At 41.3% G+C, this 27,432-nt stretch overlaps 2 protein-coding genes across 3 annotated transcripts in view; both read left to right on the top strand.

Annotated features, from left to right (window-relative positions):
- Positions 1-4,543: 4,543 nt before the first annotated feature.
- mtmr14 (myotubularin related protein 14) lies at positions 4,544-20,334 on the top strand. 2 transcript variants are annotated; one of them, XM_029247943.1, is made up of 19 exons: positions 4,544-5,344; positions 5,619-5,767; positions 6,581-6,689; positions 7,139-7,214; positions 8,228-8,288; positions 8,501-8,623; positions 8,954-9,027; positions 9,417-9,487; positions 9,855-9,929; positions 10,324-10,390; positions 11,181-11,266; positions 11,627-11,703; positions 12,022-12,058; positions 12,393-12,463; positions 13,098-13,156; positions 14,297-14,432; positions 14,794-14,970; positions 16,257-16,415; positions 18,170-20,334. In XM_029247943.1, exons 1-19 carry the CDS (start codon positions 5,213-5,215, stop codon positions 18,348-18,350), a joined length of 1,920 nt encoding a protein of 639 aa, XP_029103776.1. In that variant the 5' UTR covers positions 4,544-5,212; the 3' UTR covers positions 18,351-20,334. The 2 variants fall into 2 exon arrangements, with proteins under 2 accessions (XP_029103776.1, XP_029103777.1); XM_029247944.1 differs by lacking the exon at positions 16,257-16,415.
- A 427-nt stretch (positions 20,335-20,761) lies between these two features.
- LOC108918302 (copine-9-like) overlaps positions 20,762-27,432 on the top strand; it is a 42,188-nt gene continuing 35,517 nt past the window's right edge. The window contains exon 1 of the mRNA XM_018725422.2: positions 20,762-20,911. Coding sequence (XP_018580938.1) covers positions 20,832-20,911 — 80 coding nt within the window. The 5' untranslated portion in view covers positions 20,762-20,831. The remainder of the gene's footprint in view (positions 20,912-27,432) is intronic.

Consider the following 27,432-nt stretch of genomic DNA (forward strand, 5'->3'; position numbering starts at 1 on the left):
AATAACCTGTGGACAACCAAAGCAAAAAGGCTGAGCAGCGTTAAAGATGGATAAACTTTAGGCCTGAAAAAATTGAGAAAACTTTGCATAGAAAAGTCTTTATTCCATTTTAAGAAGTGGTATAATTTGGGTGACACTTTCAGACAAAACACCCAGGACGGGACACCAGTCTACTGCAAGGCACCCCAAGCAGGATGCGAACCCCAGACCCACCAGAGGGCAGACCCTGGCCAAACCTGCTGTGCCACCGCACCCCCCCAAGTCTGATTTAACTAAAATTAAATATTTATAGGTTTAGTACTGCAAAAATCACAACCACTAAAGGGTGAACATGTTCCTTTACTATAATCCATAGTACTTGGTCATCATTGACTTCTTGTCAGGTCAGGTATATGTTAGCGTCATTCAAGACCTTCCTGCTCTCCTGTTTGGAAGGAGTTGTAGATATGTTTTAGTACACTAAATATCTATTTACAGTCATTCAGCTGACACTTTACTCTAAAGCAGCTTACAGTGCTAAGCTACTTACAATCATTTATTAATTTATACAGCTATATGATTTTACTGGAGTAATTTTAGGGTAAGTACTTTGTTGAGGGGTACTACAAGTGGAGGGGGGATTTGAACCTGCAGCCTTTAAGCCTGAAGGCAACAGCCTTAGTCACTATACCACCAGCTGCCCCACGTATATTGTCATTATTCATTTAGCTGATACTCTTCTCCAAATTCTTATTTTAACTTGAGCAATTTAGGGTAAGTACATTGCTTAAAGGTATTGCAGCAGTAGGTAGGAACCCGGATCATTTCGGTCCAAAGGCAGCAGCTCTAGTCACTATACTCACTATCCCCATATATGTAGAACTGATAACATGTCTCTTGACTCTCAAAGGTGATATTGCTTCTTTTTCACCATTGGCTAATTCAGAAAATTGACAGTGCACAGTGCACAAGTAAAGCACATTTATCAGTCCATTCATTCAAAAGCTTTATATCCTGATCAGGATCACACAGGCAAGATTCCATGCAGAGCTGACCATACTTTCTTTTCCACAGGAACAAGCTCTAATTCCTCCGGGGGATCCCCAAGCCTTGCAAGGTCAGCTCAAAAATGCAGTATGTCCTGGGTCTGCCCTAGGGTCTTCTCCCAGTGGGATGTGCCTGGTACATCTGCCACAAATGACACTGATGTGGAGCAGCAACTGTACAACAAGGCCTGCCCTGACTATAGAATTCCTTACCCAGTCACAGAGTGTGAATCCTGCCAGCCTGAGAGAAACCTCGTTTCTGCCTCTTGTACCCATAATCTTATTCATTTGATCACTACCCAAAGCCCATATGCCGTATTTGAAGGTGGAGACCAGAAGGTTGTGGTTTCGATAAGCAGAGAGAAAGACTTGAGTCGATCATTACTCCCAGGTTCTTAGCCAATGAAATAGGTAAAATGAGTGAGTTGTCCAGTTTGATAGAGAGTTCTTGACAGGAGGATGGACCAGTTGGGTGGTGAAGGATCTCTGTTTTGGAAATGTTAAATTGTAGGTAGTGATCAAACATCCGGGCTGAGATGTCCGTGAGGCAGGCAGTGATCTGTGAGTAAATGTCTGTAGCCCTACGGTGAAAGAAAGGAAGAGCTGAGTATCATCGGCGTAGTAGTGGTACTTGTAGTAGAATCTGTGAGAGGCGTTGACAGGGCTGGTGGAACACGTGTAGATGAAGAAGAGTAGGGGGCCCAGCATCAAGACCTGTGGAACACCAGTTGAGAGCGGCTGAGGGGATTACCAGGAGCCATGTTTGACCACTTAGTAAGAGTTACCTGACAGGTTGGACTTAAACCATTTCAGTGCTGCTCTTTTGATGGCAAGCTGTCCAAGAGAGGAGAGTAGAATCGGGGGGGGTTCAAATCATCCAAAATTGGGCCCTCAGCCATGCAGAAACCCTATACCACTCTTTTGGGGCTTCCTGATTTTTTCAGTGGTCTCCCCCAGTTGTCTGATCTGAAACACTGGAGTGATACTACAGGGTTATATTGTTAATTGTTACTTTGCTCCGTTTTGCGTTAGTGTGTCTACCCTCTTCACTGTAAAAAAAAAAGTGACTTGGTGTGCAATTTTGACGCCTTTTGTGTTCACTGTGACTTTGTGTGTCTCAAGGGCAAAGGGAATGGGTAAGATCACATGTCATGTATACCTTGCGCACAGTAGGCTTGGTGTCTACAGATGAGAGACTAAGGGGTGAGTGCCATCCTTGTGTTTCCATTTGAACAGTTAGTGTAGGTAAGTTACGGCACATGAAGACACCAAAAAATTTCCTTTCTCTGCTTGTTTTTGTTAGGTTAGATTGCACATGTTATTTTGTTTGACATGTTATTCTGTTAGGCACTGTTTGTGTTTTTCCCTGTGTGACTGCGTTGTATATAATACTTGTATAATTCTCTATTCCACAGATACACTTGTACAAAGTAAATTTTGCAAATGCATTTGTTCTTTCACTCCTTTTCCTTTCCAAATTACACCAGCATCCAAATAATTGTTACTCCCCTAAAGAGCTGGGGTTGTAACAAGAGGAATCAACGCAGGGCCTTTCAAGTGAAAGGCAATGACTCCCACCACTACACTATCTGCTAGCCCAAGGCAAATTGACCCATTTGTTTTCTAGCAGAAACATTATTTAAACACAAACCGTCATGTCCACATTTGTGTATATTTTTAATTTTTGCAACATTAACAAAATACTTTTTGTCCATTTATTGTTGACATTTAGAATTGTCACAGTATAATACTAATCAGACTGCCAAGACAATGATTTGACTGGTATTAATTTATGGGAGAGTCCCTTGTAATAGTGAAAAATTATAGCCATTTAGATTTCGATTTGCAATAATATCATCCTGCAATAATATCAAATGTGCCCTGACACCAAAATGCTGGTGAAAACTAAGTTGCAGTAAACATCAGTATTTGTTTGAAAACACACCATGAAATATAATTTAAAAGAGTGGGTAGGAATATTTTTTCAATTTATTCCAAACTCTGGAAATAAAGAATAACATTTGTTTAAAAATTCAGTTAAAAGCCACATTTTGTTGCTTCAAGCTATTTTTTATTAAAAACCCCCTGTGGTGGCTCAGTTGCCACCTTCTTTAACAGTGTGACAGCTCATGTGGGGGGAACCCACACCAAAATGTTAGCCCTCACTAGTAAGCAGAAGAAAAACTTTTTACTTAATGTAGAAATAATGGACTTTTAGATTAAGCCTGTGAGGACTTGGATAGTGTTGAAACCATGTGATACTCTGTGTATTTGCATGAGCTTTTACATTAGACCTGGCGCAAGAGAGCCAGCTCAAGCTTGAAGTTTTAGTCAGGTTTGTTTTGACTCTGGTATCTGCATTTATGGGAATGTCTGTGAAGGAATCGCATGAGAATTCCCTGCGATTTCAGACAGACACTAGTATCGATAAATCATGCAAAAATTCTTTTAGCCTCCATTTAAATCCCCAGCCTTTCCTTGTGATTACATTTGTTTCCATTTACTGTACTTAGCCTGATAATGTCCTTATTTTCCAGCCATTATGACATGATTATGAGCAATATCTGCACACAGATTTATTACTGGTGAGGTCAAAATTAACTCGTAAGATACAAGCTGCAGTATTACCTGTTCACATGTTTCAGTTGATTTTTGCAGCGTACACATGTTCTTTAACAAAACGAGCACATTAAAAACAAGTGTATTTTGAAAGTGTTAATTACGTTTTGAACAAGTAAATAACTGGCCTTTGGATTTTGTTATGATATTAAAACAATCTAATTTTTAAATAGATGTTGTGTATGATGGGAATCTTTCTTTTATTTTTAAAATGCTTACTTCAGCACAGTACATGAGTGACTGTTACTTCATTTTATAACAGCTCCTTACGAAGAAGCATCTTGTGCACTAGGTGTAAAATACTTAAGTGAGTCAGGTTTACATGACAAATATGGTGATATACAGCGTACTTTTTACAAGTACACTGCATACGTATGCGAACTCTTGTGTCCCTTACTTTTACTACGAAATGGTTATTTTAATCAGAGCCCCAATTTCTCATCTGACCTAACAGGTGTGTGTAATGACCAGTTCTATATGTGCCTTTACAGGAAATCGTGTGCGGTAGAAAAACGGAAGTAGCGCAGGTGCAAAAATAAACGAAAGTCAAATTGCATTAGTTAAACCAAGTAGGTACGTAGAATCAGGTGTGTAAATCATAATCTTTTATTTATTTTAAATTATACGTTTATTTTAAGATTTCAGGTTTAGATCTGATAATTTTATTTTAACATTTTTATATAAGAACAATGACCATAGGGCTCACACACTTTCAAGCACCACTGTATTGGCTTCCAATACACCTTTAAAGGATATACCAATAACCTTAAAACCTTTATGAACAATGAACAGCTGTTTTGAGAGGGAAAGTAATTTCAGATAAAAGCTTCCGTATCAGCCCGTCACGTGATGGGGGTCCATTTTGGGATGTCATGTGATCACTTCCTGTTTACCATTCGCTCACTGTAGGTCCGCTGAGTGGGGGGTGCCCTCGGTGTCTGTTGCTTCAGTCCTTTAAAAACGGAGTAAGATGAATAATACGATGTCTCTCTTTAACACCGTTCCGGAATTATATGCTTTGGGTTTACACAGCCTCGGCTTACTTTTTTAAAAGCGAACTATCTGTTGGTACAGATGACATTCAAAAACGTGATCAGGCCGCGAATCCTCGGTGTTTCCTGAGTAAGTTCTGCGGGAAGCTGAAAGTTTCATACCTCTTTTGAACACCGAATAGGCTCAGTTACAAACAAAAAACGTCAGCGTTTCTAATCTGGGAGCTCAGGACGCTTTCGCATCACGTACAGCACAGCAGTGATTGAATAGCGCTGTTCTTTCCTACTAGGAGTATCCGAGCTCGTGTTGGTGTGTATCTGTCAGGTGTGTGTGTAAGTCGGCTGGCTCGGCAGCGAACCTCCCCCGACCCCTCCCCTCCTTCTCTGGAGAAGTCTCTGCTCTCTGGTGCCCTGAATTCAGGACGGATCCCCGGCTCTGGCCCCTTCAAGCGGGCAGTTCGGAAAAAACTGACTGGGAAAGGATGGCCTGGAGGGTCCTCCCGGCCTCAGGGAGCTGCGGTGTTTGAAGGTGGGCGCGTCCGATTAGAGGCGGCGGCGGCAGCTCGCTGCGGGACTATGGCGGCGTCGCCTTCTTCGGGGGGCGGCTTGATTGCCGCGGGGGCGGCGGCCAGGAGGAGCGAGGACATCGCGGACCTCATAGAGCTCTTCTCCAGGACACAGTACCGGGCCAAGGAAGTGACACCCAGGGTAAGGGTGCCGTGTAAACCGCTTAGCTGAGAGGAGCTTTACTGTTGACAGCCTTTGAAGATATGCACCATGTGGTGGGGGGTGGTGGAGTGACCAGATGGCGCGTGGCTTTGTGCTGAGGAAACCCGAGTGGCTGTGGGGAATCTTCTCCTTTCCTCCCCAGCCTACTGCGTGTGTGCGTGCGTGCAAACTGTCACACTGGCTGTGCTTTGTGACTGGCAGTTCCTGTTGGGATGTCACTGATGTGCTTCTGTCTGAAACCATTCCTTTTTAGGTGGAGCGGGTAGAGAAGCGGTGTTTGGAGCTCTTTGGGAGGGATTACAAGTATAGTGTTATTCAGAACACCAACGGTGAGGTGTGTGGTCACTACCCCAGGCAGATCGTGTACCTGGAGTACGAGAGCGTGGAGCACAACAAGGACAGGTATGGCGGGCCTCAGTGCTGCACCTTTCACGTGCTTCTCGGCCTTGCTTGTAGGTATATCCTGCGAGAGTCTTGTCAGGAAACCTAATTTAGCTTTTATGCTTTTCTACAAAGCAGCTTGCATTGTTTAAGCTACTTAATGTTTTCATTTGTTCAGCTGCGTAATTTTTACTAGAGCAATTCAAGGTAGCTACAGTGCTGCTCTCCGGTGGGTCTGGGGTTCGAGTCCCGCTTGGGGTGCCTTGCGGCGGACTGGCGTCCCGTCCTGGGTGTGTCCCCTCCCCTTCCAGCCTTATGCCCTGTGTTACCGGGTAGGCTCCGGTTCCCCGCGACCCCGTATGGGACAAGCGGTTCTGAAAGTGTGTGTGTGTGTGTGTGTGTGTGTGTGTGTGTGTACCTTGGTTGGTCAGATACTCCACAGCAGGAGTCAGGATTTGAGTCTGGGTCACTTGAGTACAAATCAGCAGCTCCAACCATGATGCTGCCAGCAGGTAGTGTCTCACTTAGGGTTGCCATCTTGGTGTTAAAGTTGCTGGTGCAAATCCCAGTCATCCTGTAGTTCCCCGAGTCAAGTTTTCCTTGATACAGTAAGAATACCTTGCTGTATAAATGGTTATTTTAAAACTGATTATCTAATACTGGAAATCATTTGCCACAGGCAAATCATTTTTATGTAGTGACTTGTCGATCACGTTTGGTTTTGATTCAAACAGGCATGTAAAAGTGGTTTAGTTTTTAAGGACATTAAGAAATGCTTTGAGATATGACAGATTTGTAACAAATGCATGTTTGCATTTTCCTTTTTCTGAGCAGGTTTGAGAGTACAGTGCAAATAAGTAAGTTGCAAGATCTGGTGAACCGCAGTAAGATGGCTCGATGTCGAGGAAGATTTGTCTGCCCAGTCATCCTTTATAATGGCAAGGTCAGTTTTGAGGTTTTTTCCAGTTGGTATGGGGACTTTATTCAAAGTAGGAAATGTATGGATAATCTGTAATTGTTCTATGTTGATCTAGTTTTGAAATCCATCAAAACTGTTGCTTCTTGCTAATCCATGCAGGATTGGTATTGTATACTTCAAGTATATTCAAATGCATGTTTAATGAACCGACCCATTTTAGGGTCAAGTGTGAAATTTGTGGAAAAGTAGGCAATGCTAATTATAGGAAAGTGAGCACAAGAATTTTGCAGTTTTTGAAATGGAAATTACTTGCAGTATCATTACCTGTGTCATCCATGATACTTATTTGTAATGAATAAGCAGGTGTGGTAATTAAGAGATTTAAGGAGGCATGTTTAATTAGTGCTACTGTAGAGTGATTGGCAGCTCTAATTCACCTTAACTTTATCTCTATTTGATTTCTACCATTTTAGCACATCTGCCGGTCCTCCACTCTTGCTGGATGGGGAGAGCTGTATGGACGCACTGGCTACAACTACATCTTCTCAGGTGAGGCTGACAGACATGGCAAGGCTGGATGAGAACTGAATAGAAACTGGGACTCCTTATCCAGTGTTGTCTTTGCTTGCATCTGAGAAGTCAGTTCTGTTATGCTGTTTTAAGATGAACCTTGCAATAATTTAACAAATCCCAGGCACTGATTTCAAAACACACTGGTTAATCTGGTTGTGGAACCACATTATTTAGGGTACGCTTCATGTTTACTTCTTAACCATGCTTGCGTTGAATGTTTAAGTTAACTTTGAAGTTAAGGTGTATCAGAAGCCGTACATGTATACTACCTGCCAGGCAGTATGTTATGGATAGATGGAAACTTGTCTGTCTGTCTCCCCTTCTGACTTTATGGTACTTTAAAGTAACAGTGTTGTGATGCAGGTGTTTATTTGTGGTGTATATAATTAAAAATGGAAAGATATCTAACACTAAAGTCATTTCAGCAAGGAAAGAACAGGGTGTAAACTTGTCCTTTTGTAGCTAGTTTAGAAAGGCTGACTGGCTACAAGTAACTTGATATTGGGTGCCTGTACCTTGTAAAGACTGTAGATTCAGTTTAGACTGTTTAATTAACAGGATTTTGGAGGTCTCTAACCCATAGTAAGATTTTGGTTCAGCAGGCTCAACCTCATTCACATCAAAAATTCATGTAACTGGGAATTAGTCAGTCCCTCAAACAATATCCCAGTTCCCATCAGCTTCAAAAGGTTCTGTGTATTTTTCACACTTAAGGAATCATGAAAAATGCCTGATTGTATTTAATGTGTAATTCTGTTTCTTAAACTGACACCTAACAATGTGTCACTTCAGATCAACTAAAGGGGTTAGTCTAAGATGAGTCAAGTCTTGCTTTTCCACAATTCTATGAATTCCATTTGATTTTTTTTTTTGTATATTTTGTTGTGCAGTTAGACTTGTATGGTGACTAGGTAAAGTTGCATGGAAAAGTTTCTCAGTCTACTGCTTATGCATGACTGCAGTGATTTTCCCCCCACCTCTCTTCTCAGGGGGCTCTGACGACACTTGGGCAGAATCAGAGGAAGTCCCAGAGGATGACAGTGCAGTGCGGTGAGAGGCATATTTCTGCCAAGTTGAACTAAATGTTACCCCAAATATTTCAATGCTCCCTTTTCTAAGATGAAGCTATTCCAGAAACCCTGAACCCTTTTTTTTTTTTTTTTTTCCTGTCACATCAGTACTATGGATTTTTTTACCTTATGTGTTTTATATTTTGTGAAACAATGTTATCCAAAATGATGATGCTGTTTGGTTCACTGCAGGAATGGGGAGTCACAGCTGTTTGACAAAGTGCGAGGCCTGGACATCAAGCTCCTGCGTTACCTCTCTGTGCGTTACATCTGTGACCTCATGGTGGAAAACAAGAAGGTCAAGTTTGGCCTCAAGTGAGCATCATGTCTGAACATTTGCCTTTCCAGTGTGTTCCTTAGATAGCTTGCTAATCAATTTAATTTAGGTTCTTCATGCTGAGGCACATCTTTCTATTAGTTTTTAAAAACTGTCACTTTAGTATAGTATCTGTGCACAAGTAAACCATTTTTTTTTTTCTCAGTATTATAAATCAGTCACTAGTCATACAGGTCAAAATTCAAAGGACCTTAATGGCCTGAACTATTGCAAGCTGTATTTTGAAGTGACTGAAGGTTCCTGAAGTATGCTTTATCCTCACATTTGCTGTTTTCTTTTTTGAAATATATGCTTCCCTCTGCTCCCAGTGTCACCTCATCTGAGAAGGTAGACAAGGCCCAGCGCTATGCAGACTTCACTCTGATTTCTGTGCCTTATCCAGGTACACAAACTCCCTTTTCAACCATCAGGGTCTTTGACTTGTATCTGCCTGTTTGATTATATTTATATATCTCCAGGGTTCAGCACTTACTACTTGTTTAGTAGTCTCACTCACACTATTTTAGCTGCTTGAATGATTTGACATGCTTTTTTTTTTTTTTTTTTTGGAGTCAGAGGTTGCCTATACACCAACAGCTGAATTTTGTTGCAGTCAGTGAGACCTCTACAGCTGTGTTAGTTCCTGTTTTGAGCAAGTGTTACTCTTGTAATTTTTGTATAAATAGCTGTAGCACTTAATGTTTGTTTTACTCTCTTGAAGGGGGTGTGGTGAACTGGAACATGCATGCCAAGTGCATAAAGTGATGGTTTTCTGCCTTCTGGATTTTTCAGGCTGTGAATTCTTTAAGGACTACAAAGATAGAGATTACACTGCAGAAGGGCTTGTTTTCAATTGGAACCAGGTGTGATGTTTAATTTTTAATTATTGCAGTCATCTTAGAGTATGATGTATGGCTTGGATACCTTTTTTCACAAACACTAACTGTTTGAGACTTGCGCAGTAGCAGGAAGTGTAGTTATAAAGGAATTGGGTGGAAGACAAAGTGAGTTAATTCAGTAGAATATTCCTCTGTCTTTATTGGTGAAAGTGTATCTTATGCCTTGTAACTGCTAATGCCACATCAAATGCTTTTATTATCCCTCAGGTTGTGTGTCTAGAAATGAGTGTTGCATGAGATGATATGAAACATTCTTAACACAGTTTGTGTTAGAGATATGGGACATCAGAGCAGCTAACAAATGTGTTCTGTGTCATTTGTGTTCATGAAGGACTTTGTGGATGCACCCTTGTCAATCCCTGCCTCCTTCACCAAGAACTTGAACATTGACTGGAGTGATTATCAGGTAGTTGTATGCCCACATTTCTGCGTTGATCTGCTATACCTTTCTGCTGCAGTGTAGACCACCCCTGGAATTCTGGGCTTAACACTGCTGTTAGACTGTCTGCTGCCTGGCAACAGTGCTGCAGAAACTTGGAACTGGTGCATGCAGATAAACTTGACTTTTTTTCTGGTCCAGTTGTACATGGATCTTGATAGCAGGAGAATTTTAGTGTTTATGTGTTTTAAAATGGTTGTGTGATAAGTGACTACTTGATCACATGTTTGCATCCATACAGTTCCTGTTGGTGTAATGCACATTTACTGTTCTGATTTATTTCTTTGGAGAAAAGGATCTGCTAAATAAGTCACATGGCATAGCACTGAAGTATGTGATGTCTGCTGTGTTGCCTCCTCAGTCATGGGACCTGGTCCAGCAGACACAGAATTATCTGAAGCTGCTAATTCACATAATCAACAGTGACGGTGAGTGTCTGACCTACCTTCATCCTCCATCAGGTTCTGTGCACAGGTGTTATTACCTGATATGTGTTTATAGGAAGAGGATTTGAGAAACCTGGTGAGAACCGTCAATCTTATGTTGCAACTGTGCTTTCCAAAGTTTGGACCTTATTGCATAGCTAGGCCCAAAAACTGGTGTAGGCAGTTGTTAAGAACTTATACACAGCAACATGGCTACAATATCCTATCCTGTAAGGTTTTTCTCTATTTAAAATAAATAGAACCTGAGTAAAGTAATATGGATTTCCATTATATTTTGGGAGTTGGATTTTCTGTAACTTTAACAGATAATATGGTGGCATTCTAAATCTCCAGGGTCATTTAGATTCCTGCTACATTCTAATGGTTTGTGGTGTGGTGATTTTGATTACATCCCTCTGCTAGTTTCTACTCAATTCTCATTAGTGGTTAAAGCTTTGCTAACAAGCTGTAGTGATATTTTACATTCACACATTGTTTGCTGGTCTAACTTAACTGGCATGATATGGCTGGAACCTAAGAGAACAAGTAGAGAATGCCAAAATACTAACACAGGCCAGTAGATAACCCATAATGATCATTACACCTTCAAAATAATCTGGCAGAATGCTTAAAAAGACCAGCAGAAACTATCAGAGGCCGGTAAAATGACAAGTCTAACACTACCAGAATGGATTTTCCATTGGCTTTTGAAGTCCTTTTTTTTTTTTTTTTTTTTTAAATCAGGGCAGTGACAAAAAGTTCTCACTCCACCTTTGGTGGCTTGTTCCTCTAGATGAGAGTGGTTTGCTGGTGCACTGCATATCTGGCTGGGACCGGACCCCTCTCTTTGTGTCCCTTCTCAGGCTCTCCCTGTGGGCAGTAAGTTTGCCTGCACCCCATGTCCTTTTCTCTCTGCCAGCAGTACTCTAGTTTCCCTGGAATGTAATTAGAGTTAGGAGTGAATGTTGCTTGGTGAGAGCAGATGTACCTCAGTGTAGCCTTGTAATTCCTACCTGTGGCTACTCTGTGGCCAATTCAGATTCATAATTAACTTCCAAGCTCTTATTATTGAGCATAGTCTTGAATGTAGTCCCTAATGTTTTAAACTTTAGGTTCTCTCTTCCAGAAAGTTTCACTTTCTGGCAAAATGGAGAGTTATGGAAAACATGTGACTCGCTCTTTCTAATCTAAGTGAGGATTATTGGAAGCCATACAAATGCATCTTTTTTGTTTCTGCAGGATGGATTGATCCATGCTAGCTTGGAGCCATCTGAGATCCTGTACCTCACCATTGCATATGACTGGTTTCTCTTTGGGTGAGAATTCAGTTCATATACTTAAAAAGGCAGCCTCAAATATGGGTTTTACACTAGATGTAGTATTGAACTGCAAAGTTATTGAAGTGATTGCAGTGGAATTTGTAGAAGGAAAAGGGTTAAGTAGAGGTTTATCGTAATTACTCCTCTCTAAAATTGATTGTCCCATGTCATCCCCCCCCCCCCCCCCCCTCCAAAATATTACACTCTGAGAAATTCATTTTGTTGTATAACTGGAAACATTATATTGGCATTTTGCCTGTTTTTGTAAAGCTGTTTGTTCAACTGTTTTCACATCCTGTTTTTTCCCCCATTTAGACACATGCTACCAGATCGACTCAGTAAAGGAGAAGAGGTACTTGTTCATCTTAATTCTTACACAAGAATAAGGACCATGAACCCTCTAATCTGAATCATGTGCCTTTTCATGTAATGTATTGCTTTGGGATTGTTGGTGCTGACTTTTGTAAGTAGGTCTTGGATTAAAATATATATTCTTTGTATCTTGGTGGAAATTGAAAGCAAGCTACAGTACCTCTATATAATGTCTTATTTCATTTAACCATCTAGTGATTTTAATTTGGATCCTACATTCTGTCAAAAAGTAGGGGGCAGTATTTCCTAATTTTAAAGGTCTTCTGCAGTAGTAACTGATTTGTTGGAGTAAATGTACACCTTTCTTCTGGCAGATTTTCTTTTTTTGCTTCAATTTTTTGAAGCACATCATCTCAGAGAAGTTTTCAGCTGTGAAGAAACGGAGGTAACTGCTTATTGATGGACAACTTCACATTTGATATTGTAGTCTAAATGAACATTTTGCATGTAGAGCAGCTGGTAGTGTAGTGGTTAGAGCTGCTGCCTTTAGACCCAACAACTGCAGGTTTGAATCACAACTCCAGCTGTAGTACCCTTGAGCAAGGTACTTACTCTAAATTTTCCCAGTTAAATTACCCAGCTGTGTAAATGGGTAAATAACAGAGTATCTTAAATCATAAGTTCTGGAGAAAAGTGTCACACACACACACACACACACACACAGTGAAACCACTTGTCCCATGCAGGGTTGCAGCGAACCGGAGCCTAACACAGGGCATAAGGCTGGAGGGGGGAGGGGACACACCCAGGGTGGGACGCCAGTCTGTCGCAAGGCACCACAAGCAGGACTCGAACCCCAGACCCACCAGAGAGTGGGACCTGGCCGAGCCCGCTGTACCCCCCTCTGTCAGATAAATAAATGTAAATGTTACAAGGATTGCTTGTCATGAGTAACATTGCACCTACATGAAGTAATATCTGCAAGGTATAAATACAGAGTATATGTACTGCTTTGGAACATGTGGAAAGTGTCTGTTTTTGATACTGGTATTTCTTCTACTTGTCTGTGTACCATGCAGAAGGAAGAACTCTCACTTTAGAGATACTGAGTTCACCGTAGATGACCTCTGTCAGCTGAGTAAGTTCAACTTTGAGCTCATACCTGACAGCAGTTTTGCTGTAAAGTGATAAGTAGACTTCTGCCTATAATCATAGTTATTGCACACAATTGTGCTGTCAATTTTAGAAGTTTTAATTTCTTATGAAATGAGACAAGTCAATTGACCTTGTATTTTATATTTCTTTTTGTAAAGACTATCCTTGAGTAGAGTGACATCAGTTGGTGCAATTCGTAATGTCACTGGTTGACAGACAATCAGATGCATCTTCCCTCACAGTGGGACAGGTACATGATTTAGCAGGCTTTGCAGCTGGACTAGATGGATGTGAATTCTCACCACATGTTGCATGTGGCTTGGGGTTGCTCTGGAAAAGGATGGCCCCCAGTAAGTGCCAGGATTAACTACTGTGTTCAATCATTCCATGGCATGACTGGGAAAAACACATCTGCACAAGTGCAATCTTTTTTGCTCTGATTCTCTGTTAGAGATGGCCTTCTCATATTTTTTAAAATGGTTGACATTTCATCTATGCATTTCAATCTGCAGGGTATCCAAGTGGTTTAGTTGTTTAAAAACTAAGTACTTTAAGAACATTTGTTTATATTATAGATCTGTCACTAAACTATAATATAAGTGATGCAGACTTTAAAAAGTGTGGAGGTATAATCTTAAAAGGAACATGGTGGTGAACTAAGATTAAATAGGCTTTTAGTCTATTTAAACTTAGTTTTCATCAAAAGCCAACCTGTTGGCAGCAGTATGCAGTAAATTTTGAGCACAAATGACAATCTATAGCATACAACCAACTTCTTTACATTAATAAACTTTCTTTGCTGTATCTGTTTGTGAAGCCTGAATTAAATTTCCTTTGTATGAAGAAAGTAAAATTAAACATGTGGCAAAACCTATTTTGTACTCTGTATGTATTGCAGTCTACTTGTTCTGCACTTCAGCCCAGATAAGAGGGTCAGTGGAGCATCAGAAATGTCAAGTGGCCCCAGCAGCCATTTTTATTTCTGGCACTGATTGATCTCCTGTTCATACTGCATACATTTGGTGCTTTCTCCATCCAGCAATGAGGGAGTTCATCCCAGAGACCCCTTCCTGAGTGACTTATAGGTTTGCATTCTCTTCTCTTTTCTTTACTTTGTCCACAGAGACCAGGGACCGGGGAAGCCTTACAAGCCTAAGTAGTGACTTCTCCCTGATCACGGAGGATGCCACTGTCCCCTGCAGTCTCACAGGAGAGGCAACAGACATGTTTTCTGCTGGGGCACAAGCTCCGATGGCTTGGTGAGCTACTATCCAAAGTAAAATCCCCCCCCCTCAAATCAACAAATATTGTCTTAAGTCTCATCTCCCAGTTTGTGTTGCAATGGAGATCACAAACAATTTAATGAAAAGATGTTAAGTAATGGGGAAACTTCTGCTGTGTTGTCCTTGGCAAGCATACTAAAACTGAATTGCTTGAGTAATATAGTGCTGTGGAACGGGATAAAGTTTAACCTGAAGCAGTGTATTCTGGTTTGAGGTTCAAATTGGATCTTGTAATTAAAGTGCTATTAATGTAGTAGGTTTTTCCTTGATAGGAATAATTTGGCCTCTACTGTTCTGTCACCATTCAAATCTCTTGTCAACTTGTCTTTGAGTGCAGGAGGAAGGGGAGGACTTCCTCTCCACAAACGGTTGTGTGGAACAAGCCAGCCCCCTTGGAGGATAAACTACTGCACCCCCTAACTGATGGCAAGTCCTCCAGTTCCTCATCCTCCAACCAGTCCGAGCAGAGCTTCCCTCGGGTGGGAAGCAGCCCTCTGGCTGTACCAGGGCGGAGGTAAGCTACAAGGCCGTCACTGGTTCTGTCCCCATACCAGTTCCATGGGATAGCCTTCTTCCTGTGCGTGGCATCATGTCTAGCTTTGGCTGGCTGTCTGCTGGTTTGCAGGCCTGTGTGTGCACTGCACTCTTTGCCTTTTTTTTTTTTTTTTTTTTTTTTTTTTTTTTTTTTTTTGGACCAGGGCTTATTGCAGAGGAAACATTGTGGGGAATTGTGTGTTGCCTCCACACCAACCCACAGTTTGGTATTGAGAGGCTTCATTGGAGACCTGTGGCAAGGGCTGTTCAGACCATCAGCTGTATGTTGCAGGACTGACTGGGAGAGGCTGTTGATCCCAGGTTCGATGGGGTTTTCCAGAGCTGTTCTGCAGAGCATGTCATCCTACATTTCATATGCAATCACAGCAGGCATTTTAATGGTGAGACTTGGCTCAGCGGGACAGAATGAGGACATGGAGTACTCCAGTTACTAGTGTGGCTATTTACTGTCAAGTTGAGAGGCTTCTGCTTTAGCTGAATGTTGCTCCTCTTCCTTCACTGTGTCTGTAAGTGGTCATTTGTGGTCTGTATCAGTGGGAGGTTACCAAGATGGTTGGTACTAGTGGACTGTTAACCTGCTTTGTTATGAATCAAGAAAATGTGTGTGTGTGTGTGTGGTACACTTTTTAAATACACCTTTACCCCACATCTGTTATGAAGTATAGACTGACTTTTTTTTTTGATGGAAAACCAAAAAATTTTAAACCACTGTCAAGTCATCTTAATTTAGGTGAATTTGTGACTTCATTTACTGCTCAATTTTCCTCCAGAAGGGGGTATGGTGGTGCAGCAGGCTTGTCCAGGTCCTGCTCTCTGGTGGGTCTGGGGTTTGAGTCCTGCTTGGTCCCGTCCTGGGTGTGTCCCTTCCCCCTCCAGCCTTGTGCCCTGTGTTAGGCTCCGGTTCGCTACAACCCCGCTGTGTGTGTGTGTGTGTGTGTGTGTGTGTGTGTGTGTGTGTGTGTGTGTGTGTGTGTGTTCCTCCATTTTATCAATCCTCTACACATCTTTGGGTAAAACTCAATATGTCCAATAAACTTCAGAGAAGGCCTTGTTTGGGTTTTCTTTAGATGTCACTCACTTTAACCATGATATCAAAAAGTCCCAGTCCATACACACACACATACACTTTCTAGCTCAGATCCTTCTCCTGCAGTCCATGGTAGCCCTGCCTTGACCCTTTGACCTCCCTGTGATCCCAGTGTGTCTGTGCTTTCTGTTTCTCTCTTGCTTTCTATTGCCCTGCAGATCGGCGGGGGAGTATGCCCGCTCCGGTTCCTCGTTGTCCACCGATTATGGCAGCTGGCAGATTGTATCAGGCTGCGGCAGCATCCATGACCACGCCCCCCTCCCTGCAGAGTCTCCCTTCCCCTTCAGCTTTCAGGATGAGGGACCCAGTGGCCGGATGTGAGTGGGTGGGGCTACCACAGGGCAGGGCTGCAGATGGGGCAGAGCCTGCTGTGGCTCGTGTGTGTGTGTGTGTGTGTGTGTGTGTGTGTGTGTGTGTGTGTGTGTGCGCGCGCGCGTGTCATTACATACGCACACTTTTAGAAGAATGTGAATAGTGCCACATCGTGGTGGGGTGACTGGTGTTGTATGAAGTGTCTTCTCTCTTTATGGAGTTTAGCAGACTGTGCACTTAGTATGCAGCATATGTACATGCACAGTCTGATAACTGTGTTGCAGGACATATTTATCCCCAGTGGTGAATACACATGGTGGCTAGGACACTTCATTAGTCTGTTGTACAAGGTGTTCAGAGGGAACAGTAAAACTTCTGTGTAGATTATTTGCATTTAATTGTAAGTCTTCATGTAATGCTGACTTTCTTTTCAAATATAAGTACTATTGTCATAGTAGGTATATAGCAAAATAGATGTTGATTAGGTTCTTGATGACTTTTAAGGTCACCATATTCTGGTGGTATTTTGGGTGAACTGATGGTCTTAGCAGTCCTTGCATTTCCTCACTAATACCTACATTTTGGGCTGGAAGCTTTTCCATGAGTGCCTTGTTTGCATTGTCCCTCCCTCCAAGGCTGGCTAAGCCACCTAGAATGAGGTAATGTGAAGAACTGGAGTCTCTCTCTCTCTCTCTCTCTCTCTCTCTCTCTCTCTCTCTCTCTCTCTCTCTCTCTCTCTCTCTCTCTCTCTCTCTCTCTCTCTCTCTCTCTCTCTCTCTCTCTCTCTCTCTCTCTCTCTCTCTCTCTCTCTCTCTCTCTCTCTCTCTCTCTCTCTCTCTCTCTCTCTCTCTCTCTCTCTCTCTCTCTCTCTCTCTCTCTCTCTCTCTCTAAGGCACCTGTAACTTGTGTATTTGGTGCTAATCAGTTATGTTGGTTTCATGGGAGTTGAAATGATTTATTCCTGATGAAATGCAGTGTGATCATTCAGTTAAGTGTCCCTACAAAAGTAAAATGTACATGAGTTCTTGACATCTTGTTCTTGTGTAGCACGGATACTGTCCGTAACTACATCTTAAATTTTCATTATATGCAGCTCCCCCCCGAAAATAAGTGTACCTTGATTTTTGAACTTGAGTCCAGCACTGGTTGAGTTGCTCATGTAATGGAGTACAACAAATCTGCCCAGCTGCACTTTTGAGGCCATGATATCTTAAGATCAAACTCCCATAAGTTAAGACATGGAGAAAAGCCCAATTATAAACCATCCTAAGAGTGGTATGGTCTTGGGCACTTTGACAAATTACTAAACTATTGAAAATGTGAAATGGGTGTAATAAGGTGGTTCATGTAAATCCCAGATTAGTGCTGCTGGTGGTGTGTTGAACCTTCCTATTTGTCCAAAATAGGGCATTTACTGATAATGAGCCTTTGTGGATGCTACTGCCAACAGAGAAGATACTTCATATGTTGTTCCAAGGCTATAAAGAAAAACTAAAGAACAAATTTGCATGAAACATAAGGGTGGTGCAAAAGGCAATCTGTTACAATCTCCTTTTGTGCTGTAATCCATTTAACAGACTGAAAACTTGTAACCCCTAAATTAGCCAAGAAATGTTCTTTGAGATACTTTGAAATGAATCAGTTAATCATAACCTTTTAACTTCTCTACCAGGTATGCAATTTTAAGGATGCAAGCTTCCTTTCTGACAGTTTGGTGAAAATGAATAACAAGAAGTGACCTTGCCTCCTGTCCTTCCAGGTGCTCCTCTCCTTCTGAGCGTCAGGTACGTCTGGAAGCAGTACGAGAGCTATTCTTGGCAGCATACAGCTCCACGGTGGGACTGAAGTCAGCTGCACCCAGCCCCTCAGGTGCCATCTCGGGCCTGTTGGAGCAGTTTGCCCGGGGAGTAGGTCTCCGTGGTTCCAACACGATCATCTAACACCCCTTCCTTTCCCAGAACTTGTGGTGGCTCAGGGCCTTATAGGTGGGCTCGGGGTAGGTGCCAAGCATCAAGGGGCCGAAGTTTCCCTTTTATTTTTTTAATACCAAACTTGACTGTAGCAACCATGATCTTTTTTCTTTTTAATTTATACCATGTCACATTTTTTTTAAAATTTATTTTTTATTTTTTTTTTTAAAAAAGTGTGCAGTTGAATAGATGTATGTTGTAGGCCTTTTAATCTCTGGTTGAATCCTGTAATCAAAAGGTGTAATCTTATTTTTAAACCAGAAAAATGCCATTCATCTATGCTTATGAACAAAAAGCAAAGCATTGCACTTTTTCTTGTACTTATCTGTGATTTAAAAGGAAACAATCAACAGGGGAAAAGTCTAGAAGCTGGAAACCTCTTGTTTAGGGAAAAATTCTTATAGCAATGCTTCATGTAATAGTTCAGTTTTTTTTCTTTACCCTAAGTGGTGAACAGCTGTTCTTTATTTGGTTATATAGAGCAGTTAATTAGGCCAAACGGTAGAAAATCATGAGGCATTAATTTACAAAATAACTTGTGCCAAGTGTGTGAAGACCATTGAACAGTTGTGGAAGTGCAGTTGACATGTTTTCTCCTAATCTCTACCAAAACACACATGAAAAAGTAAAAAGATACCATTTAAAATTTTTGATATTAAAGTCCCATGACCTTATCACACCATAGGTGATACTTGTTCTGTAGCCAGCAAGAAATTAAATCTAGTTTTGTCTAACCTTATGATTTCATACATGGTTTTGAGGTTCATATGATTTAATTTCAATGAGTGAAAATGGGAACTGTTTTTGACCTCAGGACTTCCTGAACCTTATAGGTCTTAATTTTACATCATTAACCTTGAAGTTGTCTGTAGGTCTGAAATGTGTGGGGTCTCCCCCCACACTTTAAAGTTTGTTGGCCTGTCACTAAAATTAAGGTAGTGGAATTCCCAGTCAAGGTAGGTTTGTCACTTAGACCAAAGGATAAGTACTAATTTAAGTAATTCATATGACATCTTTTATTGCAGCACTTATTGTGCCTTGTAATTCAGTGCTCTACTTTTGATATTATAAATTACCGTAACCTGAAAATTTTCTTTAAAAGAAATGCATTGTACACAACTTTGGTTAAGACTCAACTTTCATTGCCTGGCTATAATACTGTACTTTCATAGGCTGAAGAAATTTGTCATATGAGAACAATATCAAAAATGTTTGTCGGCAATCTTCTGATACTCCAACTTAAGGTAGTACATTGACAAAAGCATGGGTGGTTTACTTGGGACCCTGCAGTTTATGTAAATGATGCCACAGTTCTCATTTGATCTGATTTTTTTTAAAATGTGATACTTCTGCCTTTTTCAAGTTGATGCTTCCTGTGCTTTTTCTATGAATATGATCAGGTGCTGTCAAGATCAAGCTGAAGATGTCTTTCAGTAGCTCTTGTCAGGCTGCCCCAAGGCAGGGTTTGACAAAGGCCAGTGTTGCAGTGACAGTGTTCACTCATGTTTAACCATACAAACTGGAACCTGTGTACTTTCTAGCTATAGTTCAAGCTCACATCCAATCATGAATTCCTTATGTTTGAAGGTACAAACATTGCAGAACTTTTGCATGGCCATTAATCCACCTTGAGTGTCCACATTACTGTAAAATGTTCTGCAGCACTGTCCTTAGGAAACCACTGAAAAGCACCTTTAAAATCACGGTTACGCACGAACTTTTCCTGTTTTGAGTCCTGAGAAATACGGAGAACAACATGGTCAGTAGCAAGTTTTGGTGCCATAACACTGCATTGCACTCATTGTCCTTAAATTTTAGGTTTGTGTAATTACATTTTGTTTTTTCTTTTTAATTTTATCGGTTCTTTTCTTTCACTTTGTCCGGAACAGGTAGTGAGTGGAGACCAATAGAATTGTCGGTGAAAATTCTAAATAAAATTCGTAATATACTACTACAAGTTCTGTGTTTTCATTTTCCATGTATTTCAGTTGTAGCTGACTATAGTACGCATGTTCTGTCACTTAGCTCCCCAAGACGTTTGGTTGTATAAATTCCCTGCTTCATTTCCATACTTTTTGGAAAGATGTTGCGGGCGGCGCGCGTCCAGTGAGGCGTGCCGTTCTCTCCAGGGGCCGTCGGTGCGGGGAAAAGGCGGGAAGAAGCCATCAGCGTCTCGCGCTTCCAGCTTGATAGCTACGAGCCTGTCGCGTGCAGTACTACAGATGGAAAAGGCGCGAACGGAGAGGAGAGAGATGGGGCGACTGGACGCGCCTCTGTGATGCGCCTCAGATGTGGATTCTGAGCCGGGAATAACTCGATACGAGTCGGAACATCTCGCTCTCTTTTGTTAATTTTTAAATTTTTTTTTTTTTTTTTTTTTTTTTTTTTCTTTTTGTAATTTGCTTTTGAACAAAGCGGACCGGGGAAGTTGAAATTGAATGAAAAGATGTTATGGCGTCCATCGGGGACTTCGACCCGCTCCAGTCCAGGGTACTACCTGCAACTAAGATTGAAGTGACGGTCTCCTGCAGGCGAGTGCTGTCCTAATAGAAATTTATCTTTTTGTACAAAAACCTCGATTCAATTGTAAAAAGTAATTGTGGTTTCGAAGTCGAAGAGTCCAATGCAGACACAGAAGCTGGTGGTTTTAAAACGGGGAACTTGGACACGCATGATTTTTACTCTATCATCATATGTCTGTAGCAGTAGCGTGTTTAAATTTGTCGCATAGTTTTTGTGTGTGTTTCATACGCAGAATGTTGACAACAGTATGCTTGCATTATTCATGTAGCAGGCGCTTCAGAGCGACGTACGAGTCACAGGAATGCTTTTTCACAACAAAAGAAAAGGATGCAGAGACATGCGATGTTTTGGATATTTTTTCAGCCCGTCTTTGTCTTTATTGGCACTTGACTTGTCTGTGTTTCTATTGGATTTTAAATGATCATGTCTTACGTTTTTGGTATATATTTTAGCCTAGCTCTTTTCAGTATTGATATATATATATATATATATATATATCACTTCAGTATGGCTTTAGCATCAGTACGTTTGTTGTACAAATTCAGTATGTCTAGTCTACAGTGTGTCCTTTTATTTTCTAAGTACATAAAGATTGTTTTAGTGTGGTTGTCAAATCAAAATGAGTTGCAGTTTCTGAGGATGGTTTCGAGAAGCGCTCCCACCAGCCGGGACTCCACGGAAGCTGACTGTGGAGGGCACAACTGAGTGAAACGTTGTCTGAAGACCCTTTGCAACTTGTCAGATTCTACACATTAGATTAGCAACTTTCAGAGTCAAACTTTCTTCCCACACGACATGATTTTCTGGCTCAGTCAATGCGGATTCCGTTTGCTGTTCCAGAATTCTGTCCCGCGGTTTGATTTTTTTTTTTTTTTTTTTTTTCCTGGTCTTATTGCCCTTCAGTCATGCATTTAAGCTGCCGACAGGAGGAGACACCAGGAGCCTACACTGGTTTAAACTGAATTGGGCAAGTGTGTGGTCTTTGCATTTGAAACACTTCTACGGTTCAACAGGTAAAATGTTAACTTTCAAGGAGACCTGAGCATTTTTTGACGTTTTATTCTTTTAAATACGTAACGCATTCGCTCAGTTGTTCTGCAAATATAAACATTTGTATTTTTTAATTCTCATAACATTTCTATCCACCTACACTTTATTTACTTTAAATTAGTCACCACACTAGTAATGATTAGTGCCTGGGGAACACAAGAAGTGAGAAGATGTGGCAATACAGTAATCTAGTAAAATTATGGTCTTTATAGAAAGGGTGGGGGAATGGTTGTGCAGCGGGTTTGGCTGGGGCCTACTCTGTGGTGGGTTCGGGGTTTAAGTCATGCTTGGGGTGCCTTGTGATGGACTGGCACCCCACCCTGGGTGTGTCCCCCTCCCCCTTCAGCCTTGTGCCCTGTGTTGCCAGGTTAGGCTCTGGCTTGTTGCAACCCTGCTTGGGACAAGTGGTTGTAAACATTCTGTGTGTATGTATACAAAATGTTTTGGTTGCTCTCCAGTTGAATCATGAACTGTTTTGGCTGAGAGAGATGCTCCAGGTTTGATTTGTGAGCAAACAAATTATAGATAGTCTTTACAAATTGATTGCCTTGCACACATTCTTTCCAGACACAGAGAAGATCATTGTAGATAAATTAGCAACAGTAATATGTTCTTTAAAGACTAAAACCCTCCTCAACCTGAATTTTCTATGCATTGTGCATCTGCTGAACTCTTATTTTGTAAAACCGGTGATAGAAATATTTCATGGTGATCACAAAGAGACCTGGAGGAAAACTCGCAAATACATGGTGTGTTATCTTCATGTCTGAGTTCTTTTTAATTACTCATTTTGCATGGTCAAGGATTTTACTTTACTTCCACATGGGAAATATATGCTCCGGAACTGGAATTTTAAAAATTACAAGGTGTGTGCTTATGTCTTTCAGAGCTGTAATGTCTAGGAGAAACACTTTTTCTCATGTAATTGAAGTTGCAGGCATAAAATTACAGCATTCATCTTCCCTCCATTGCTGAAGTCGTTTCTGTGGTTTCATCAGTCTATTGCTGTTCATAAATTGGACTTGGAATAACACAATATCTGTTTCTATGCTGAACATCAGGACAAGAAATATGGACTGCTTGTGTTCTTTTGTCGAACTGTATGTTTTCAAATAACTGAACGATATTTTGAAATTTCTGCCTTATGGTTCTGTCTTTCTGGTGTGATCCATTACAAAATCTGAAAATAAGAAGTTTGGACACAAATACACCAAAGAATACACAAAGTTATTTCCTACAATGCAGGGAAGCTCTACAATACACCGAGACTGCAGTATTATATGTTGTATGCTTTGCTTCAAAGTGAGTTAAATATTTTACTTAGTACATTTTTGTTTGGTTCTGGAGGATAATAACTAGATTCTCTTTTAACAGTAATTGTGTGCAGTTGCAAGTAAGTTCTCTCATGTTATTAATTTACTACAAGAAAAATACTCCCAAGAATTTTTTTCAGTGTATATTTGATGTAAGTCAGATATTCTGGCAGTTTGTTGTAATCAAGCAAAGGCATCATCACATCAGATGCTACCACACAGAACTCAAAGGACCCAGGTTTGAATCCCATCCTCTGCTGTAGTACCCCTGAGCAAAATGCTTACCCTAAATTGCTCAACTAAATTATCTACCTGTATAAACTGGCAGATCATTGTTAGCAGCTTAACTTTGCAAGTTGCTTTGGAGAAAAGCATAAGATAAATGTGTACATTAGAGAGAGTTCACACTTGGGTTATGGTGTTTGTTGTATTTAGTTGTGGTTGTCACCTATTACCTTTACATTTATTATATTTATGCATTTAGCTGAAACTTTTCTCCAGAGCACTGTACTGTACAGAGAACAGTATAAAGACTGCAGTTACCTGCAGGAGTAAACAACTAAGCAGATATCTTTTTTTAGTTTTAACTGTAGCAATATCTGTTGACAAATTGTGCATTGCTTATCTGTTACCACCCCTCATACATTAGACACCTGTATTTTACAAACCAGCCTCGCCCTGAAGACGATGGTGTGTTCGGCAAGGATTTGTCCATATTGTTTCTCCAAATATGCAGATATAGTTTAACACCAGATACGTACATCCTTCATACTTCTTAATGGTCTTAAAATTCATTCTAAAGTATTTCCATTAAAAAAAAAAAAAAAAAAAACTATGTATTCAAGACAATCTTTGTGTAATAGTATCCTGTAAGTCATTCTCTTTTGATTTTAGTCAGTTTGGCAGTAGAGACTAGAAGAGTATGTTAGAAGAGTGCTGCACTTTCATGTTGAGATGCTATAGCATGGATGTCTTTAAAATATGGTCTCCCAATTCAAGCCATTTTCTGAATCTGAAATCTTCAACCTCCTGATATCGCACAGAGCCACCACCTGCTCGCTTGATCTGATCCCATCGTCACTCCTACAGAACATTTCCCCGCAACTCTCCACCTTCATCTCTAAGATCATCAACTCCTCGGTCCTCTGTCTGTTTCCCAGCTGCCTTCAAAACTGCTCTTATTTCATCTCTTAAAGAAACTCTCCCTGGATCACAATTCGGTCCAATACTACAGATCGATCTCCCTCCTCTCCTTCCTGTCTAAAACTCTAGAGTGGGCAGCCTGTGATCAACTATCTGATTTCCTCACCCGGAACCATCTCCTCGATGGATATCAGTCTGGTTTCAAAGTTGGTCACTCCACTGAGATGGCGCTTCTGGCGGTGTCAGATGTTTTTCAATCTGCTAGAGCCATCTCCCTCTCCTCGGTCCTCATCCTCCTTGATCTGTCTGCAGCATTCAACACTGTCAACCACTGGATTCTATTGTCCTCTCTTAGTCAGCTTGGGATCAAAGGAGCGGCACTAAGATGGTTTGAATCCTACCTATCTGACAGATCCTATCAAGTGGTCTGGCGGAACTCTCATTCTTCTCCTCTGCCTCTCTCAACCGGTGTCCCACAGGGCTCAGTACTGGGTTCTCTTCTCTTTTCGATCTACGCTTCCTCCCTCTGGCTGGTCATAGCCTCCCATGGATTCAAATACCACTGCTATCCTGATGATATCCAGCTCTTCCTCTCCTTTCCACCTGGAGCATCAGACATTTCCGTCCGCATTGCTGCCTGCCTGTCAGATATCCCTGCATGGATATCTGATCACCACCTTCATCGCAACCTCCCCAAAACAGAGATTCTTCACCTCCCAGCTGGCCTGTCCTCCTGTCACGATCTATTGCTCAAACTGGACAACTCATTCATTTTGCCTACCTCCTCGGCTAAGAGTCTGGGAGTGATGATTGACTCAAGTCTGTCCTTCTCTCAGCATGTCGAAGCCACAACCCGGTCCTACAGATACATCCTGCATAATATTCATAGGATCCATCCCTACCTCTCAACTGACTGCCCAACTACTTGTGCAGGTCATGGTGACATCCCCTCTGGACTACTGCAACTCTCTCCTCTGTGGCCTTCCTGCTACTGCCATCAAACCTCTGCAGCCAATACAGAATGCTGCTGCACGAGTTGTGTTCGATTTGCCAAAGCGTTCCCATGTATCTCCTCTGCTCATTTCTCTGGACTGGCCTCCTATAGCTGCCTGGATCAAATTCAAGACTCTGGTTATTGTCTACAAATGCATCAATAGAACTGCTCCCAGCTATTTACAAGACTTGATCAACCGCTACACCCCAACCAGACCCCTTCACTCGTCTACTTCTGCTCGCTTGGTGCTCCCGTGGACGCAAAGTAAAGCATGGAGGTTCTTGGTTCTGGCTCCGTTGTGGTGGAATGACCTCCCCCTCTCACTCAGAACTGCAGAAGCTCTGTCTACATTCAAGAAGGGTCTGAAAACTCACCTTTTCCGGACTCACTTCGCCCAAGATCTCTCCAGCTTGTGTATGATGTACATGCTCATGCACCGTAGCTTTATGATCATCCCCAGATAAGCCTTTATACAGCCGCTTTTCTTGCATTGTATGCGAATGTTTGTTTGTGTACCTCATAACCTTCCTACAATTTTTTTTTTTTTTTTTTTTATCAGGATTCATCTATCCTGCATTTTGTGCACCTTCTCGAGCGATGAACATCGGTGCATTAAGTGGAAAGTAACAAACTAGGTTTACTTAAGAATCACGTTTGCAGCTATGTCTCTTTCTCTTAATGTAATGCATAAATTGTATTTTTTCTGAAATGTATGTCACTTTGGAGAAAAGCGTCTGCTAAATGACTAAATGTAAACTGTTGAGTCACAGTGGACCCCTGCTGGATAGTGAATTAATTCAGATCTGTTCATTGATGGTCACCGTAAGCTTAATGGACAACATTTTTCATTTAACGTGTCTTAGCATAGACTGAACAAATGCAGATAAGCGAAGAGGCTAATGAGATTGTGATTGAACACGATGATGCAGCTTATACACTGTCTGCAGTAGAGGAAGAAGCCGTGCACATCAGAGCTGCTACTCTGTCTGCAGTGGAGGTATGCTCAACTGTAGATAATGGATTCCTTTGAAGCATTACTGTGAGAAAAGTGTTTGGGGCTGAAGTGCTTCTGCATGGCTATGTGTCCCTGTACCTTGGAGTCTTGTCTGGCAGAGAAGTGGACCTGAACTGATTTACAGCTCATTTATCAGAGATTTGTACCTCTCTCAGGCTTTAACTTAGAGAGCACAGGCACTTGTGTATAACTGTCTATCACCTAAGTTAAGTAGAACAATCACCTATCAAATAGGCATCTCACCCTATTCTTCCCACCAAAGAAATTTGTACCAAATTACTGCAGCCTTAATTGGATATATATTGATACAAGTTAAGATGTTAATACGGTTTATTAGATTTTAATGTTTTACTGTATTGTGCAGTATGGTGATCTGAAGATTAGTTTATCACTTTCATTTTTAGTGTTAAAAAAATTAGAATATGATTAGGAATTGTAGATTATTTGGATAAACCTTTATGCAGCTGCTCTTGTGATATACATTGGTTCATTTGGTGGAAAGTAACAAACTGTGCTTTAGAATCATGCGTCTGCATCTAAGTCTCTTTCTGCTGATGTAATGCACACATTGTACTTTCCGTGAAGTGTATGTTGCTTTGGAGAACAGCGTTCGCTAAATGAGTAAATGTAAATGTGTTGATTGGGATGGTTTGAGTTAGCACAGCAGGTGCATTTGCTGTGGGTGGAGGGGGGTGCGTCTGGGATGCCAGACTTCACTGTTGAGCCTTCCTGAGGTGTCGTGGGCCTAACTCAACAAAACACAGACAAAGGAAAGGGAGGTGCCCACTTGTTAACAATGAAATACCCATGTTGGCACCCTGTAACTTGATGTGATGGCTGGGGAGGAGATTAAGTCACTTGGTCCTGAGTTGTGGAAATATATGATTGCTTTACCGTATGTTTTTTCTTGGGCTTTATAGACAAGGTGATGAGGTCAGTTGAATTGGGCCTTGTGTACAGCTGTTGATCTATGCACATGGGATGTAACATCTTATCCTGTGTTTCTTGAGTGAG

Source organism: Scleropages formosus, chromosome 22, assembly GCF_900964775.1.
Source record: "Scleropages formosus chromosome 22, fSclFor1.1, whole genome shotgun sequence".
Lineage (NCBI taxonomy): Eukaryota > Metazoa > Chordata > Actinopteri > Osteoglossiformes > Osteoglossidae > Scleropages > Scleropages formosus.

Coding starts and splice junctions, on each gene's coding strand:
- mtmr14 (XM_029247943.1), top strand. CDS start 5,213: ATGGCGGCGTCGCCTTCTTCGGGGGGCGGCTTGATTGCCGCGGGGGCG. Junction 5,345..5,618: donor CCAAGGAAGTGACACCCAGG/GTAAGGGTGCCG, acceptor ATTCCTTTTTAG/GTGGAGCGGGTAGAGAAGCG. Junction 12,059..12,392: donor GACTCAGTAAAGGAGAAGAG/GTACTTGTTCAT, acceptor TTCTTCTGGCAG/ATTTTCTTTTTTTGCTTCAA.